Source organism: Carcharhinus amblyrhynchos, chromosome 17 (genome assembly GCF_965287045.1).
Source record: "Carcharhinus amblyrhynchos chromosome 17, sCarAmb.v2.hapA, whole genome shotgun sequence".
In the NCBI taxonomy this organism is placed as follows: Eukaryota; Metazoa; Chordata; class Chondrichthyes; order Carcharhiniformes; family Carcharhinidae; genus Carcharhinus; species Carcharhinus amblyrhynchos.
In genome coordinates, this window is record NC_137340.1 from 16,284,612 (window position 1) to 16,303,979 (window position 19,368).

Below are 19,368 nucleotides of genomic sequence, written 5' to 3' on the forward strand. Positions count from 1 at the left end.
TAACCATCTGACCCATGTAACTCTCTGCTTTTCAAAAGACAAAATTGTACCCACCTCTACCACTGCCTCTGGCAGCTTGTCCTAGACACTCGCTACTCTATATAAAAATTGTCCCTCTGGACCCTTTTTGTATCTCTCCCCCCTCTCTCCTTAAACATATGACCTCTAGTTTTAGACTACCCTACTTTGAGAAAAGAAATTGACTACCTTATCTATGGCTCTCATTATTTTTATAGACCTCTATTAACTGAGTAAGTCCTGCCCTGGTTCTAACTACCAAAATGCATCACTTTTGTGTTTATTTAAATTAAACGCGATCTGCCATTCGTCAGCTCACTGGCCCAATGGATCAAGATCCCATTGCAATTCTAGACAATCTTCACTGTCCACGATGCCACCAATCCTGGTGTCATCTGCAAACTTACTAATCATGCCTCCTATATTCTCATCCAAATCATTAATATAAGTGACAAATAATGTGGACCCAGCACCGAACCCTGAGGCGCACTGCTGGTCACAGGCTTCCAGTTTGAAAAACAACCATTCTCTGCCTTTGTCACCAAGTCAATTTTGTCCATTTAGCTACCTCAGTGGATCCTGTGAGATTTGACCTTATGCAGCAACCTACCATGCGGTACCTTGTCAAAGGCATTGCTCAAGTCCACGTAGACAACATCGGGCCTGGGTGGGATTGTGGTCAGTGCAGACTCGATGGGCTGAATGGCCTTTCTGTGCTGTCGGGTTTCTATGACTCATCCACCTTGGTTACCCCTTCAAAAATCTCGATCAAATTTGTGAGCCATGGTTTTCTGCTCAGAAAGCCATGCTGACTGTCCCTAATCAGTCCTTGCCTCTCTAAATGTCCATAGATCCCGTCTCTCAGAATACCTTCTAACAATTAACCCACTACAGACATTAGGCTCTCCAGCCTGTAGTTCCCAGGCTTTTCCCTCCAGCCCTCCTTAAACAAAGGCACAACGTTTGCCACCTCCAATCTTCAAGCACCTCATCTGTGACTGTCAGCATAGCTGAGAAAGTTGAAGTAAATGGGAAATGCTAAACACTTTAAGAAAAAGTATTGGGTTGGCCTCAGCTGGAGTCTTGAAACATTGGCCACAGCAGTCGGAAGACCTTAGAAAGAGAGACAGAAGATGAGAGATTTGCCTAGAGAAATTAGGGTTGCTGTCCTGGAGAAATTAGGAGGTGATTTGATGGAGGTTTCAAAACCCATTAATGATTTTAATTGAATGGTTACTGACTCTTCTGACAGTTTGAAGACATGGATTTTAAGGTGATTGACAAAATGTTCAGCAGTGGCATGAGAAATTTTTTACACAAGTTGTGATCTGGAATGCACAGAGGATGAGGTGGTGCAACCAGATTCAATAGTAACTTTCAAAATCGAGTTGAATTAATAATTTGAAAGGAAAGAGCATTCCAGAGATGTGGGGAAAGAACAGGGAGGCTGGTTAGTTAGCTGTACAGACATGCTGGGATAAATGGCTTCTGTCTGCCCTGTACTATTCTGATTTTTGAATTCCACAGGTGCTTGCACCTTGCCCAACTTCCAATTGATTGCTGCTTCATGATTTTTTTGAAAGCTAATTGACATTTTAAGTCATACAGCGCAGAAAAGGTCATTTGGCCCATCAAGTCTGTACCGATAACTACCATTAAAGTCGCAACAATCCCATTTTCCAGCACTTGTCCCATAACCTTGAATGTTACAATGTTTCAAGTGTTCAACCAAACATGTTTTTTAAAGGATAAAAGTTTCCAGCTTCCACGGCCTTCCCAGGTGTTGTGTGAGACATTCTCAGCATCCTCTGAGTGAAACAGAAAATTCTCTCATTCCCTTTGAATCTCCTGTCCCTTGCCCTAAAACTATGTCCCCTCATGATTGGCCCTTCAACCAAGGAGAACAGCTGCTGGGAATGTCTGGAGTGCTGGGGAATTCACCCTGTCTGTACCCCTGTAAGTGAACTTCTATTGTCTGGACTTTGACTCTAGCTAAGACAGATGGAGTGTAATCTCTGTTCAATTTGAACTTTTGCACAAATACAAGCTAGCTTCAAGTGAACTCCAATCTAAACCCAAATTCAACGTCTGTTAGAGACATTAAAGAGCCATGGAAATAGAGACAAATCACAGGGTGCAGTATTTTCAAGTTGGGTTCTGGAATGCTGGGTTTAGTTTACAGGGCACCAATAAAACAGGGTTTGGTGATAATTTCTGACTGAAATTGTATCCAATCTTGCAGTGTTTAGTGCTGACACTGGGAAATTGGAAAACAATCCATATCTGTGCAATGTGTCAGAGCTTAATCCTGACTGCAAGAAAGCTGCACCATTAGAGAAGCTGTCTATAATTGTATTGTCAAAATCACATTTCCAAAAATGTAACTGTGAAGGAGTGGTGTGTCCTTACCTCAGGTGTAGATATTTATATGTGTAAAGAATGCAAGTTATGTTCTTTTGACTTTTATAGACTCATTCCTAAAAGAGGATTTAGTATTCAGTTTAGGATTTTCTTTGCAGGAAAGACACACCGTCACATTTGATTGTTGTCCTTGGTGATGTAGATGAGCCACTATCCTGTACTGTGTGTGTATGTATGTATATATGAAAGCTCCAGGATGCTGGAGTGCAGTCAGTTTGTGGTATAGGTATGAAGAGAACTGCCTGAAGCAACTGTCAAACATGAACTTCAGAAGAACGTTTCAGCATGTCCTTTTGAGTTCAAGAATGCTGCAGAAACAGGTGGTGTCTGACTAAGGTAATAATTATCTTTCATCTTGATGGATGTAGGTTTAATCATCTTCTTACATGGTAGCCAAAGCTTTCAACTTGACTAGTGTCAACCAAGCAGATGGGATCTTCATGCGGTTTGCATGCCACAGAGGATACCCCAGACAGTTTTTTATGCACCTATTTGATTTATATAACACTTAGAGTGCTAATAGTACCTCTTGTACCTTGTTATGGATGATGGCCATAACACACGCAGCTATTTATTACACCACAGGAACACTTGTGTACTGTTGGCGCTATTGTTCCTTTGTTTTGCTATTTGGACTTATTTATTGAGGAAAAAATTGTGGAAACATGAATGTACTAGTTTTATCTCAAGTTTAGAAATCTTCAGTGTGAAATCCACCATTTGAGAAATGGTTAATTTGATGCATCTTGGGCACAGTGGTTAGCACTCTGCCTTACAGCACCAGGGACCTGGATTCAACCCCCAGCTTGGGTCACTGTGAAGTTTGTACACTTTTTTTTTCTCCCCGTGCTTGCGTGGGTTTCCTTCCACATTCTGAAAGGCAAACTGGTTGGTTAGGTATGTCCTGAACAGGTGTTGGACTGTGGCAACTAGGAGAATTTGACTGTAATTTCATTTGCAGTGTTAACGTAAGGCTTACTTGTGACTAAAACTTTAAAAACTTTTAAATATTGTGACTTATTAAATTTAGACATTTACAGGTGCTTTCATGGGTTAATGTCAGGTGGAGATATTATTCACAGGAAATATCTTACTGACCCAATTCTAATCTTACTGTATCTGCATTTAATTTTATGAATCCATTTTTTATGTACTATATTTACTACACCGAATTGTGTTTAAACATTTTGCTTTTAAAAAAAAAATTCCATTATAAATGAATTTCTTCCTGTGTTTTCTGATGCTGGAGATTCTGCCTTGCAATCCAATTCTGGCAACATATGGTCTGAAAAACAATGATAGCAGCATACACATGATGGATGTTGGACAGTGGTGAACTCAGTTGTGTACATCTGAAAAACTAGGCTAGAATTTATGCTCAAGGAGTAGTCATCTGGTACAGGATGTAATAACTTGAAACCATTAAGTTACAAATGCTCCTTTATACAAAAACACACTGACCAGCATGGTTATACAGTGATTAACAATTTGTCACTGTGTATTCATAGGTAACAAATGTGTGGAATTTGGTATGGTTGCAAAGTTTATAATTTAAAAATATCATATTATAGTCTGCTTGTTCAGACAGTGAATCTCTGAAATGAACTTGATTTCACCTGCCATGTAGTGAACTGTGATCCCCTTTTTTATAAATCCCATTTGGAATCTCTCTTTACATGTACTAACATGATCCATGTTTGCCCAGTTTCCCAATAGGAGAACGAAACATTTTATTCATTCGTGGGACATGGGTGTTGCTGGCTGGTTAGCATTTATTGCCCATCCCTAATTGCCCTTGACCTGCATAGCTGACAGTCAACCACATTACTGTGACTCTGGAGTTACATGTAGTCCAGACCAGGTAAGGACTGCAGATTTCCTTCCCTAATGGACATTAGTGAACCAGACGGGTTTTTCCAACAGTTAAGTGATTTCTTGGTCACCGGTAGATTCTTAATCCCAGATATTTTTGAATTCAAATTCCATCATCTGGCCAAATTCCCCCTCCTATTCAATTTTCAAGCTTGCTGATGACGCCACCGTAGTGGGTCGGATCTCAAACAATGATGAGACAGAATACAGGAATAAGAGAGAATCTAGTGAACTGGTGCAACAACAACAATATCTCAATGTCAACAAAACAAAGGAAGTGGTTGTTGACTTCAGGAAGCATAAAGGAGAACATGCCCCTGTCTACATCAATGGGGATGAAATAGAAAGGGTTGACAGCTTCAAGTTTTTAGGTGTCCAGATCACCAACAACCTGTCCTGGTCCCTCCTTGCTGACACTATAGTTAAGAAAGCCCACCAACACCACTATTTTCTCAGGAGACTAAGGAAATTTGGCATGTCAGCTATGACTCTCTCCAACTTTTACAGATGCGCCATAGCATTATTTATAGTCATATCAGAGCTTGGTATGGCTCCTGCTCTGCCTAAGACCACAAAAGATTGTAAATGTAGCCAATCCATCACAAACCAGCCTCCCATCCATTGGCTCTGTCTACACTTCCCACTGCCTTGGCAAAGCAGCCAGCATAATTAAGGACCACACACACACACACACACACACACACACACACACACACACACACACACACACACACACACACACAGTCTCCCCCCCCCGATGTTCTCACTTCCATCATTCATCAGAAAGATACAAAAGTCGGAGGTCACATACCAACCAACTCAAACAGCTTCCCTGCTGCTGTCAGACTTTTGAATGGACTTGTCTTGCATTAAGTTGAACTTTCTGTACACCCTAGCAATGACTGTAACGCTTCATCGTGTGCACTCATGTTTCTTTCTCTATGAACAGTATGCTTTGTATCATGCACAAGAAACAATACTTTTCACTATGTTAATACATGTGACAATAATAAATCAAATGCTATGATGGGACTCAGACCCAGGTCCCCAGTTTCTGGATTGACAGTCTAATGAGAATACCACTAGGCCTTTGCCTCCCTCGTTCAATCAGAAAAATGGATTTCATTTGCTAGCAGCCCTGTTTGCCCATACTAAGGTTTTGGGCGACTGATGGCCATTACAGGGACAAAATGCTGCACAGTTAGTGTAATCTGCCCACAGTTTAATCCACAGGGTCACAGTGGTTAGCACTGCTGCCTCTGTCAGGGACCTGGGTTCAATTCAGGCCTTGGGTGGTTGTGTGGAATTTGCACATTCTCCCCATGTCTGTGGGTTTCCTCTGGATGTTCCAGTTTCCTCCCACAGCCCAAAGATGTGTGTTAGGTTGATTGGCCATGATAAATTGTCCCTTGATGTCAGGGGGAATTAGGAAAGTAAGTATATGGGTTTAGAGGGATAACACAGGACCTGGGTGGGATTGTTGGTGCAGGCGCAATGGGCTAAATGGCCTCTACTGTAGATTCTACGAATCTGTAAAAAAACTAGTCTTGTGTTTCCTTTTTATAGGAGAGTTAGGGGATGATCTGATTGAGGTGTTTAAGATGGTTGTAGGATTTGGCATGGCAGGTAGAAATTCATTGTGGTGGGAGTCAAAAGCAAGGGGACCTTTAACATTGGAGCCATGTCATTCATGGGGTGATGTTAGAATGCAGTTCACACAAAGGACTGCAAATCTGGAACTCTGCCTCTTTTGAAAACTGTGGCTAAGTCAGTTTGCAAAAGCAGAAATTGATGTGATTTTTTTTTTTCTTGTGTGGACAATAAGGAACAAAGTCAGATAAATAGAGGTAAGATCAGCCATGGTCCCGTGGAGCTTGTTCCACCATTCAATGTGGTAAATGATTTATTCCCGTTTGTATTAGTTTTCACTCTAAGGAATAGCTTGTCTTTATATCGCACCTTTATGAATTTGGGAATGTCACCTAAACTAATTGAAATTGTTCCGTCATTAGCAAAGTGCCCAAATTAAATCCTTCTCTGCTGTTTTAACCAAGAATTTAATCTCCTTGTCAGTTTAATTTTATTGCACGAGATAGTGTAAATGCTCTACTTGGAATGCCAAAGAAAGGAATTTGCAATGCGCCAGTTTGAAGTTTTTTTACAATGTTTGTTCAAGTTATTTCCAATTGCAAAATTTTATTTTGCATGCAAAGAATAATTCAAATGTCAAAGTTTATTGTTGTATACAAATCTGTAAAATTCCGTGTGCTGTACAGAACTAGTTGCTGAAGTGTACGAGAGGTCTGGGTTGGTGCCCTCTAATTTTCCTCCTATCTTTGTGGAAGTTTGGAGGAATAGTCTTTTTTTTTTGTGTGGTTGTTTCTTGCATCAGCAGCATAGCCAACGTTAAGATGTTATCATTGGTATTGTGTGCTAACCCCATTTATTTCTGAATCATCAAGTTGTGTAGAATTCATAAAATGCAGAACAAGGCCATTTTAGTCCATCAAGTCTGCACTGACTCTGACCAAGCATCTTACCCAGGTCCACCTTCCCTACCCTATCCCCATAACCCTGCTAATTCCTTTAATCTACACATCTTGGAACTATAAGGGGCAATTTAGCATAGCCAACCCACCTAACCTGCACAGCATTGGATGTAGGAGGAAGCCATGCTGACATGGGGACGTCATGCAAACTCCACACAAGTTACCCAAGATCGGAATCGAACCCAGATCCCTGGTGCTGTGAAGCGGCAGTGATAGCCACCATGCTGCACAAAACCCTGAATTACAAACAATTGACAATATATATTTGTCAATATAACTCCTGTCCAGCATAATCTTTATGGCCCTGTCATGTGCAAACTAATTGAACTGAACTTTCAGCTCATCTTGGAAGAGTAGAAGGGAAAGAACTTGAAAGCTGGTATATGCCATGTGAAGGAGCTGGAACCAAGAGCCTTTGGTGTAAGAATAGTAAAATATCTGCTCTGTGATTAGAAAGGATGGCTGACTCCAGTCGATTCTGAGATCTGAATATGTAATAGGTGCTGCAGGCCTGATTTCTGGATTGAATACTTGTGAAGAACAAAAATTCGACAGCTTTTAAGTATTTAGAAGAAAGGCCTAAGCTGTAAACTAGAGGGGACTTCTGGCAGGACAGAATTTCAAATTCACTGTATAAGAACATAAGAACGTAAGAAATAGGAGCAGGAGTAGGCCATCTGGCCCTTCGAGCCTGCCCCGCCATTCAATAAGATCATGGCTGATCTGTCGTGGCTCAGTTCCACTTTCCCGCCCTCTCCCCATAACCCTTAATCCCCTCTCTTATCAAAAACCCATCAACCCGCTTCTTAAAAATATTTAGCGAGGCAGCCTCCACCACTTCAACGGGCAGAGAATTCCAGAGATTCACCACCCTTTGAGTGAAGAAGTTCCTCCTCAACTCCGTTCTGAACTGCCCCCCCTTTATCTTGAGGCTGTGCCCCCTAGTCCTACTGTCTTTTTTGAGCGGGAAGAGTCTTTCCACCTCTATCCTATCCATCCCATTCATCATCTTATACGTCTCAATGAGATCTCCCCTCATTCTTCTAAACTCTAACGAGTACAAGCCTAGTTTATTCAGCCTCTCCTCATAGCTCAACCCCCTCAACTCCGGTATCAGCCTAGTAAACCTCCTCTGCACTCCCTCCAAGGCCAAAATATCCTTGCGCAGGTGCGGCGCCCAAAACTGCACACAGTACTCCAGCTGCGGCCTCACCAATGCCCTATACAGCTGCAGCAAGACCTCCCTACTTTTATATTCAATCCCCCTCGCTATGAAGGCCAGCATCCCATTCGCCTTCCTGACCACCTGCTGCACCTGCAGGCTGGGTTTTTGCGACTCATGCACAAGGACCCCGAGGTCCCTCTGCACCGTCGCCTGCTGCAGTTTTTCGCCACGTAAGTAATAGTCCTTCCTACCATTCTTCCTACCAAAGTGGACCACCTCACACTTGCCAACATTAAATTCCATTTGCCATTTCCTGGCCCATTCGCCCAGCCTATCTAGATCCTTCTGCAGACTCTCCACACCCTCCGCACAATTTGCCTTTCCCCCAATCTTGGTGTCATCAGCAAATTTCGACACCCTACACTCGGTTCCCTCCTCCAGATCATCTATATAAATGGTAAATAGCTGAGGCCCCAGCACCGACCCCTGGGGCACCCCACTAGTCACCAACCGCCAATCCGAATAGCACCCATTGACCCCCACTCTCTGCCTCCTATTTGACAACCAATCCTCTATCCACGCTAACACCCTACCCCCAACTCCATGTCCTCTGACCTTCTGCAGTAACCTCTTGTGAGGTACCTTATCAAACGCCTTCTGAAAATCCAGAAAGACCACATCCACCGGCTCTCCTCTATCCACCACCCTAGACACATCCTCATAGAACTCCAGTAAATTGGTCAGACACGACTTCCCTTTAATGAAACCGTGTTGCGTCTGCCCTATCAAGCAATTCCCCTCAAGATGCCTCGCAATTTCCTCCTTAATGACGGATTCTAACATTTTACCTACCACAGACGTTAAACTAACCGGCCTGTAATTCCCCGCCTTTTGCCTGGCACCCTTCTTAAACAACGGCGTAACATTAGCCGTTTTCCAATCCTCCGGCACTTCCCCGGAATCCAGCGACGTCTGGAAAATAACCACCAAGGCATCCACTATCACCTCCGCCATTTCTTTCAGAACCCTCGGATGCATTCCATCCGGTCCTGGGGACTTGTCCACAATCAGCCCCTCCAGTCTGTCGCGCACCACCTCTCTAGTAACAGTAATGTCATTAAGACCCTCCAGTCCTACCACCTTTCCATCGCTAACACCCGGCAAATTATTCACGTCCTCCTCCGTGAAGACAGAAACAAAAAAGTTATTTAAGACCTTAGCCATATCCCCATCCCCTACCACTAGGTCCCCTTTCTCATCCGCTAAGGGACCAACGTTCACCCTAGCCAGCCTCTTCCTTTTTATATATTTATAAAAACTCTTGCTATCCTTTTTTATATTAAGTGCTAGCCCAGCTTCATAGCTTCTTCTACCCTCCTTTATCAACTTTTTTGTCAATCTTTGTTGACATTTAAACCTTTCCCAATCCTCTTCTCGCCCACTGCTCTTAGCTACTCTAAATTCCTCCGCTTTTAATTTAACACTTTCCTTCACCTCCTTCGTTATCCACGGCTTATTACCTCTCTTCCTACTGTCCTTTTTAACCATCGGAATAAATTTCTGCTGAGCACCAAGAAAGATCTCCTTAAAGATCCTCCACTGCTCCTCAGCAGACCTACCTTCCAACGCACTCCCCCAGTCCACATTCGCCAATTCTTCTCTCATCCTACCATACTCCCCTCTATTCAAACAAAGGACACGTGTCCGGGAACCCACTTTCTCCTCCTCCATCTGCAACAGAAACTCCACCATACAATGATCACTCTCTCCAAGAGGATCCTTCACCTCAAGGTCCCTAATTCTACCCGCCTCATTACATAGCACCAGATCCAAGATAGCTCGCTCCCTCGTCGGCTCCAACACACACTGTTCCAGGAAACTATCCCGGCAGCATTCCAAGAACTCCTCCTCGAGCCCACCTCGTCCAACATGGGTCGACCAATCAATATGCAGATTGAAATCCCCCATAACTACTGCCGTCCCACATAGTTTCATTAACTGCTTAATATATATATATATCGTCCTCACCCTCTCCCTCTCCCGGAGTAAAGGTTGTATACTGCAAATAGCTGTACGCATCAGAAGATGTCACTTTAGGTTTCTGGTCTGCTCTACTTGCTGATTTTTAAAGGATGCTAACTGGGGTTTGTTCAGAGGTTAAAATTCAGCTAGGGTACCTGTTCCTGATTGCTATCCAGTGGTTTTTGCCTGCTAGGAAACATACAATATAGATGTCCAGTTAGGACAAAGGGCAAATTGAACCATTCCCCACAGTTGAAATTTTTCCAGGCTTTACTACCTTCACACATGAACGATCTGAGTAAGACACTGGAGGCATGTCCAACATGATAGCATCATACCCGAGTAAATTGTTATTGAAACAGCTTGGGGTGGGCTGGGAATGGTTTGGTTATACACAACCTGACTAGTGTTCTCCCCATTTAAGCTACATTCAGGCAGTGAAAAAGGGTATTTGTGCTGTCTCAGACCTTGCAGCATTGCAATGGTAGGGCATGTTACCATTTTATAATTATCCATACAAGTTATCAATTGTGACTAGGTTTCTCTTAAATACTGTTCACAAATTAGGTGTCTGCACCCCCCTCCAAGAAAGGAACAGTCCCAACACTATTGGCTGTTTTTGTATGCCATTATAAAGAGTGCACCATTTGCAAAGATCTGGGAACCAAGTTTTCACCTTCTGCCTTTGGGTGGAGAACTGTAGTGTACAAGATGCTCAAAAGGGGAGAAAGAGCAAACCACTGTACTTGAAAGTTGATACCAGTGCTGAGGAATCTCCAGTGCTGAGATTGGACACACCCAGTTCAGGCATTCATGTGAGTAAATGCAGAGTAAAGCATTCCAATGGATCTTCAGAGCCAATCCTCTGCACAGTTACCAACATTTGCAATGTAGGGGCTTTAACATCCATCCAAGGGAGAAGTCTTTCATCCTATCAATAAAAGCTGAGCTCGTGTAGTGTTGAAATTGAAATTTCATTGCAAGTCCTTTGTTTTATTTGCCAGTTGGTCTTTGCTGAATCCAATGTGCAATTATTCCAAGAATTGTAGCTTTTGCTCATTGGGGTTTTCCAGTTTTCTTGAACATTTGTTCATCAGTTGGAAAGGCATGGACTGGAAAACTTGTTCAGACTGCTTTTGATATCTAGTGAGACTATGGCACTTTTATTCTCTAAAATGTGTGTGGTGTATAGAGATTCACCTACTGAACCCCTGACAAGGTTGGCTTGTGTATGTAGAAAAGGAGCACTTTGGATTGGTGGACCAAACAGTTCCAGCCTTTAGGCAGGGTGAAGGGGCAAAGGCAACCCATCCAGCAGTAGCACATAGTCAATCTGCCACTGAAATGCCCAATTATGGGCAAACTGAGGAGACATCTTCCCTGTGGTGAGCTGACCCCTTCTAAGGCGGAGGCCCAGAAGCAGCTCACCATACTCGTACAGAGTATTCTAGAAAGATCATCACTTTAAAGGTGAAAGTATCTTCATTTACTTAATTTTCTGTCCAGTTTTATTTATGTCTACAGGGGAGTACAAAAGATTGGTAACTTCATCCAAAGTGTACATATGGCTCAGCACTTGCTCTTTGGCATACATCATTCACAATATCTTTCAATCTTGATGTGAGCAGCAGCAAATTGGAGGGATTAAGAATAAACATTGATTTGTCACTCTGCCACTTGCCAAACCACATCTCGCCCTTGACCATCTCTTATTTTTAGGAATTTGTTGGATTTGTACATTGCTCATTAAACCTGCCACTAAAGAGTTAATTCTTATAATTAGCAACATAACTATTGTTTTATCAACATGGCAATTGCTAATGCAATGCTGATCAACTTGCCTGGCCCAGAAATTGAACAATTTAAATTGAGTATTGCTTCAGGTGGGAAATTGTTCTTCAAGATTTTAAAATTATCCCTTGTTTCAACTTTTTTGAATGTTTTACCTTCTGTCTCCTTTTTTCCCTTTCAACCCAATCTTTCTCTTCCTCTTTTTCTCAATTTTACTCGCCTTCATCCTGCTCCATCATACCAGCATCTTTCTTTTAATCAAAATCTCATTTGGTTCAAGAGATGTCCTCTTGAGCTAAAGAATACACCCAGAGTTGTCATGCTCCAGTCAGATCCTATTTCCAATCCTTAGTAACGACTTAAAATGCTTTATTGTATCTTGTTTCTCCGGGGTGGCACGGTGGCTCAGTGGTTAGCGCTGCTGTCTCGCAGCACCAGGGACCCCGGGTTCAATTCCCGTTTTAGGTCACTTTGTGTGGAGTCGGCACCTTTTCCTGTGTCTGCGTGGGTTTCCTCTGGGTGCACCAGTTTTCTCCCACAGTCCGAAAGATGTGTTGGTTGGGTGCATTAGCCATGCTAAATTTTCCCTCTGTGTACCCAAACAGGTGTCAGAGTGTGGTGACTAGCAGATTTTCACTAACTTCATTAGTGTTAATCTAAGCCTACGTGTGACACTAATAGAGAAACTAAACTTTGCTTTGGGGTTTAATTTGTTTGAGGTGGCAGGGGAGGTTTGGGATTTTACATTTGAGTGGATACACTTGGGATCCTCCATGTTGCCAATCGTACTTCATCCTAAACACTCCCTGCTAGCATTGTTTTTTTTGTATGTGATTTATGGATGACCACCTTTTTCTTGCTGTTCATTTTATTCTGCACATCTGCACTGTGTTTTCTCTCAATCTTTCTTTTGGACTTTTCCTTGCAGCTGGATGGTTGGGCTTGATGATGATAAGCAGAAGACGGATGTACACTACAGGTCCCTTGGAGGAGAAGGCAATTTCAACTGGAGACTGATTTTCCCATTTGAGTACCTCCCAGCTGAACAGCTTTGCGTCGTATCCAAGAAGGTGGGTCTCAAGTGGGAGAAAGGCCCGAAATCCAGGCAGGCAGTTGACTAAATCCTGCCAGCTATCCCAAAACGTTGAGCAAGGTTTTCTCCGTGTAGGAGAGGAAATCTCCGTTGGTAGCACAATGGTTAGCACCGTTGCTTCACAGCTCCAGGGACGTGGGTTCAATTCCTGGCTCGGGTCCTTATCTGTGTGGAGTTTGCACGTTCTCCTTGTGTCTGCGTGGGTTTCCTCCAGGTGCTCCGGTTTCCTCCCACAGTCCAAAGATGTGTGGGTTAGGTTGATTGGCCATGCAAAAATTGCCCCTTAGTGTCCTAAGATGCTTAGGTTAGAGGGATTAGCAGGTAATAATATGTAGGGATGTGAGAGTAGGACCTGGGTGGGATTGTGGTAGGTGCAGACTTGATGGGCTGAAGGGCCTCTTTCTGCACTGTAGGGTTCTGTGGTTCTAAATCGGCACGTGCTTGAGGTGAGCCAAGAGCCTGAGCCTGACGTGAGACAGCAGCTCATTTTGACTCTCTGCCAGCTGCTTAACAAGAGGATAGAGCCACACCCGTGGACTTTACACATTTTTCTCTGGAATGCTCAGGTTCAAGTACAGTAATTGCTAAGTGCTACTTTCCCCACAGGGCAGTTAGATTGGTTTGTAACCAGCTGACCTGTTGGAAAAGAAGTTCCCATAGGGAGGTCTATTGTCCTCTGCCCCGCACCATTTCCTCTTGTTTGTAAGTGTACATTCCTTCTATTCATGTTAACAGCCATGTGAGTATAACCCTTGCTGTGAGCAGTTATTTATGCAGCATGCTGTGAGAATACTGCTGCATGGAGAAATGTATTCCATAGCTGGGGCTAACAGAGGTCATATCAAAATGACCTCTTCCCTTTCTTCGGAGCTAAAAATGCATCATTAGAGTGACCTTGTAGCCTCTATACTTTTGTACTCATGTCAGCCTCCTTCCCAGCTCCTTCTAATTTGACTCTGTACAGCTGGTTGAGAGTGTTTAAACCAGGTGTTTAGAGTATGCAATCCATATTGAGCAAAAAAAAAGGCCAGTTATTTAACAGCAAAAACACAAATGTAGGAAAGTACTGATGCATCTGACAGAATTAAGTTGTACGCTGCACTAAAACAATTTTGTCAAGTCAGGATGTTGATGATGCCAATTTTTGAGCAATTCTCCCTGGTCTCCCCACCACCACCACCACCACCACCACCACCACCCCCACCCCCCACATGCTCCAAAACGATCGTACAAGCCTTTGCAGATGGCTTTGCGTAAAAGCTGAAAGGGAGAAGATTAATGTGAAATGGGTCAACCACATTGCCTTTTTTTAAACTCTATTCCAGGAACATTTTTGGAGCCTTGACAAAACGGAGATCAGGACACCTCCAAAACTAATTGTTCAAGTCTGGGACAATGATAAATTTTCAATGGACGACTATTTGGGTATGGAATACCTGTCTGTCTTTCCTGGTTTACCTGCATTGGCTAAATTGAAGTGCTGTGATAGCTGTCTCTTTTCTATTGCGACGGCAAATGTGTTGTCAAAATGTTTTTCCAAAGTTGACCTGCTTTTGATGCAGCATTTAACTGCTAGTTATGTGTTTGAATTGAATAATGCTATCATAATTGTTTAAAAGGTATATGTCTTGCTGTTTTTAATATCTGTTAACATAACTTCCAAAGGGCAGTTAGCCATTTGTAGATAGGGTTCTGCCAACTGAATTCTGGACATAACTGGAACTTCATTAATATGTTTAAACACTTAGTTTTTGCTGAGTTTATTACCAGTGCCACTGCCTAGTTAACACAGCCAATTCTCAAGATGCTGATTTTGGAATAGTGATAAAAAGAATCTTCCAAAATGGTTTAGAATACAAGTTATTGTTAAAGGAAAGGTGATAACCTGCATTTTATAGAGTGCCTCTTGTCATCTCTCTCACTACTTCTCAGCTGGAGTTTTATGTCCAATTTTTAGAAAGAATCGGGGGGGGGGGGGTGGAGGTGCAGGAATAAAACTGCAGAAAATGTTTGAGGATGGCACTGGAGATTAGAAGCTTCAGTGATTTTTTTTTTGTGGACAGTGTTGTGAGGCTGGGGGCTGTTCTCCTTGGGGAAGAGAAAGCCGAGAAGATTTGATAGAGATACTCAAAATCATGAGGAGCCTAATCCGAGTAAATAGGGAGAAACTGTTCCGATTAGCACAAAAACCAAAGGACACGCATTTGAGTTGAGGAAAGAACCAGAGGTGAAACGAGGAAAAACCTTTTTACTCAGTGAGGGGTTAAGATCTGCACTTTGTGTGGTGGAGGCAGATTCAATTGTGACTTTCGAGGGGGAATTGGATAATGATCTGAAGAGATTATTTGCAAAAATTGGTGAAAGGGTAAGGGAGTGGGGCAAGTGGAGTTGTCCTTGTAGAGAGTAGGTATGGACACGATAGCCGCCTCCTGTGCTGTAACCAGCTTAAAGTATCCCAGTGGCATAATGGTTAGCACTACTGCCTTAGTGCCAGGGACCTGGGTTCAATTCCAGCCTAGGGTCACTGTCTTAGAGTTGCATGTTCTCCCCATGTCCATGTGGGTTTCTTCCCACAGTCCAAAGGTGTGCAGGTCAGCTTGATTGGCCATGCTAAATTAACCCTAGTTGGGGGGATTTGCAGGGGTTGTGGGAATAGGGCCTGAGTTGGATTGTGGTCAGTACAGATTCAATGGGCCAAAATGGCCTTCTGTACTATAGGGATTCTATGATGATTTTTTTCGTCACAAGTAGGTTTACATTAATCTAGTTGCTACACTCTGGTGCCTGTTTGGGTACATTGACAGAGAATTTAGTATGGCCAGTACACCTAACCAGCATGCCTTCTGGACTGTAGGAGGAAACCCACGCAGACACTGAGAACGTGCAGGTTCTGCATAGACAGTGACCCAAGCAGGGAATTGAACCTTGATCCCTGGTGCTGAGAGGTAGCAGTGCTAACCACTGTGGCACCGTGCCATCCAACCATACTATGATTCTAAAGCATCCTCTTTATAGGCAAGAAATACTTCTGAAATGTAGCTGCTGTTATAATGCAGGGAGATGCTGCAGGCTTTGGCAAGTACTGGCCTATAAAGAGATGATCCCTGGTATTGGCTACTGGTTAGACTTGGGGGTTAGCTTGTGGTTAGACTGGAGGATGGGATAGTCCAGGTTATACAGTACTGTGGGTGGGTGAGTAGATGTTGGGACTTGCCTTTGATATGACAATGGTAGCAATGATATGGGACAGTGGTATGGGAACACTGGGGATAGAGCAATGAAAAGGAGAAGCGGCGGATGTGGTGCCGCCCGCAAGGTTACTCAGCTGTATGGGAGGAAAATAAGATTCTTAAATGAAAGAGCTGGGTCAGGGTTCCCAGAGTGATAGCATTCAGATGTTGGCAATCAGATTCTAGCAGATGTTTGCATGGCTGACAGCTGCAGCTTCCAGTGTTTGTGAAATAACAGTGACCCCATACAGCTGTTGCCTTTCAAAGTCTGTTTTCATTTCATACTACTTTCTCATAACCTAAACTTGTGCTTCTGCCTAGTTAGAGACTGTGTTCTGGTTTCCATTGGCTGCAAAATAACATGCTTGCCAATGTGACCTCCCTCATCTCCAAGGGAAGCAGTCCTTTCTAATTATAAGACAGTCAATATATCTGAATTAGAGCCCTCATTGGACATGCATAACTGAAACTACTCAGTATTATGTGGACAGTACCACCTGTTGCAAGATGTGCCACTCTCCATCTCGCCCAGTACCGATATGTATTTGAGCATACAGCGGCATCTACCAGTTAGAAATGAGCTTCAGCACTAACTGCTGACCTTCCTGTAACCCAGCCATGTTAAGTACTGAATCCTGATACATGCAGACCCAGCTTCCAGACCATTCTTTCCAGTTGATGTCTCCCAAACCTCTTGTCTGTCTTAAACCATATTGCAAATGTCTGCGTGATTAACATATCTAAAAAGGTCAGCTTTTGATGTCTGGTTTGACATAGTTTTTGTTGCCGCCTATTTCTTTGGGAGAGAAACTAATAACCATAGGAACGTTAGTATTAGGAGCAGGGGTAGATAATTCAGCCCTTTTGAGCCCATTCCACCATTATGTATGATCATGGCTAATCTCCATCTCATCCTAACTCCACTTCCCTGCCTTTTTCCCCATAGCCCTTTATCTGACTTTTGATCAAGTATTTATCCATCTCTCTTGTATCCATTGATTCTGCATCCACTGCACTCTGGGGCACTGAGTTCCATAGATTCACAACCCGCTGAGAGTCGCTTCTCTTTATCTCTGTAGCGAACTCTTCCCCTCTTTGCAGCTATGAGCTCTTGTCCTAGAGTGCCCTAGAAGGGGGAACATTTGGTTAACGTTTACTTCATGAATTCTGTTGAGTATTTCGTATACCTCTGACAACTGACAGTTGCATTGATCTGCCTTAGATGTCTGCATTGTCCAGTTCCCAAATGATTCTGGTGTTTTCATTATCAAGAAAATCTGCACTTTTAGATCATAAATGATGTCTTGCAGGGTTGATATCATTCAATTCTCTGCATAGTTCTGATGAAGTAATCAGTTGAAGCTGACGTCAGCCACAGTAAGAAGTCTCTCAACACTAGGTTAAAGTCCAACAAGTTTATTTGGTAGCAAAAGCCACGAGCTTACTGAGCGCTGCCCCTTCGGGTATTAACCTCTCGTCCTAGAAAGAACGCTTGATGAGAGGAAGCATCCGTTCCATGTCTACTTTATTCACACCTTTTATCATTTTCTATACCTAATATTGTCCATCTGTAGCAATCAGACTGAGCAACTATTATTGGAATATTAACCTTCTATTCAATTATTTAATCGGCTTTTTAAAAAGCTGTGCTTGGACTTTTTATTCACTTAATATCCTGTTTCTGCATATGCTTATTGTATTCATTATTTAATATATTCTAACTACTTTACTTTAACATGATTTCAAAAAATATATTTCCCTGGAGTTTCTTCTCCACCCCCCTGCTATGACATAGACTTGTAAGTTTATATTAAATCATTGTTTAAAAATAGGAGTGTGAGTAACTTGCAACAGCAGTGTAATATTGAGTTATTAGTCAAAATGAGTGATATTGTGCTTAACACAATAGCTTGATTGCCATGATTTAGGAGAACTGAATTCTGTTAATTGTTGTAAAGGGGGTTAAATTAAGTCTCTGGTTACTGAGTCTTGTCAATAGTCAGGGAGAATGCTTGTGATCTCTCTCTCGTCTAATTTGCCAGGTGTTCAAAACTGCCAACATTGTCCAAATCAAATTAACTGTATTGCCTCTTGTACCAAATCTCAATTAGTTTTCAAAGTGAGCAGTGTCCATTGTACAGGAAGTAAATGATATCTTGTCTTGTGTTTAATCTCGAGTTTGTTGCTCGATTACTTTGGGGAGGCTTGCCAACTTCCATAAATTAGCATTGAAGCCACTTCTGGAGATGAAGGGATTTCCTTTCAGCCAGTCACCTATCAGAACTTGTGTACAAAAGATGGAAACTGATAGTCTACTGTAGCAACATTCATATTTTAATTGAATCTGACATTATGGTCAGTTTCAGTCTCTGGAGAGATTGATGACCCATGTTCCCTGTAAGCTTTTGAACACAGTAAAGCACAAAGCTGTGTCCTATCAGCATCTCAATGAAATGAAGCCAATGCTGTACTGTTCAGCGGAATGTACCTGTCAAACTTGATTCTAAGTCTCACTTTGCTTCCTCTTTGTTTTCCATTTTTTTAACCTTGGATTTCTTCTCAATCCCCAGATTTTCTTTCTGTTTCCACAGCCCAACTGGCTGTGCAGTAAGAACTGCATTCACCGTTTCAAAGCTTTGACAATCTTCAGAATCTTCACCCAGAGAATGAGACAATGAAAGGACACTTTGCAAATAGGGCTGATGCATAACCCATGCTGCTAGTGAAAGGCCTGATTTTAAAGCTATGGGCCCCATAGTTTAAAGCCACCTTGGATGTCCTTTGCTTTCTCTTTCCCCTGCCCGCAAACAGCAAGAAAAACTAGAAGGATTCACAAAGTCAGGTCTCACTAGCATGGTTCCTGCAGGAGGGTCTGCCTTTCTGTAGGGAGAGGGCTTCAAAATTCTTTCTGTTCATTTGTGGAACATGGGTGTCGCTGACTGGCCAGCATTTATTGCCCAAGGGCAGTTGAGAGTCAACCACATTGCTGTAGCTCTGGAGTCACATGTAGACTGTTAAGATGGCAGATTTCCTTGCATAAAGGACATTAGTGAACCGGGTGGGTTTTTCTGACAATGGTTTCGCAGTCATTAGATTCTTAATTCCAGATATTTTGTGAATTCAAATTCCACCATCTGCCGTGGCGGAATTCGAACCCAGGTCTCCAGAGCACTAGCCAATTTTTCTGGATTAATAGTTTAGCAATAA

General features: G+C 42.7%; 1 protein-coding gene across 1 annotated transcript in view; it reads left to right on the plus strand.

The window, feature by feature from the left end:
* LOC145354358 (myoferlin-like) overlaps positions 1 to 19,368 on the plus strand; it is a 228,648-nt gene that overhangs the window by 190,881 nt on the left and 18,399 nt on the right. Inside the window, exons 50-51 of the mRNA XM_080205557.1 lie at positions 12,767 to 12,908; positions 14,257 to 14,356. Of these exons, the coding sequence (XP_080061683.1) occupies positions 12,767 to 12,908; positions 14,257 to 14,356 (242 nt within the window). The remainder of the gene's footprint in view (positions 1 to 12,766; positions 12,909 to 14,256; positions 14,357 to 19,368) is intronic.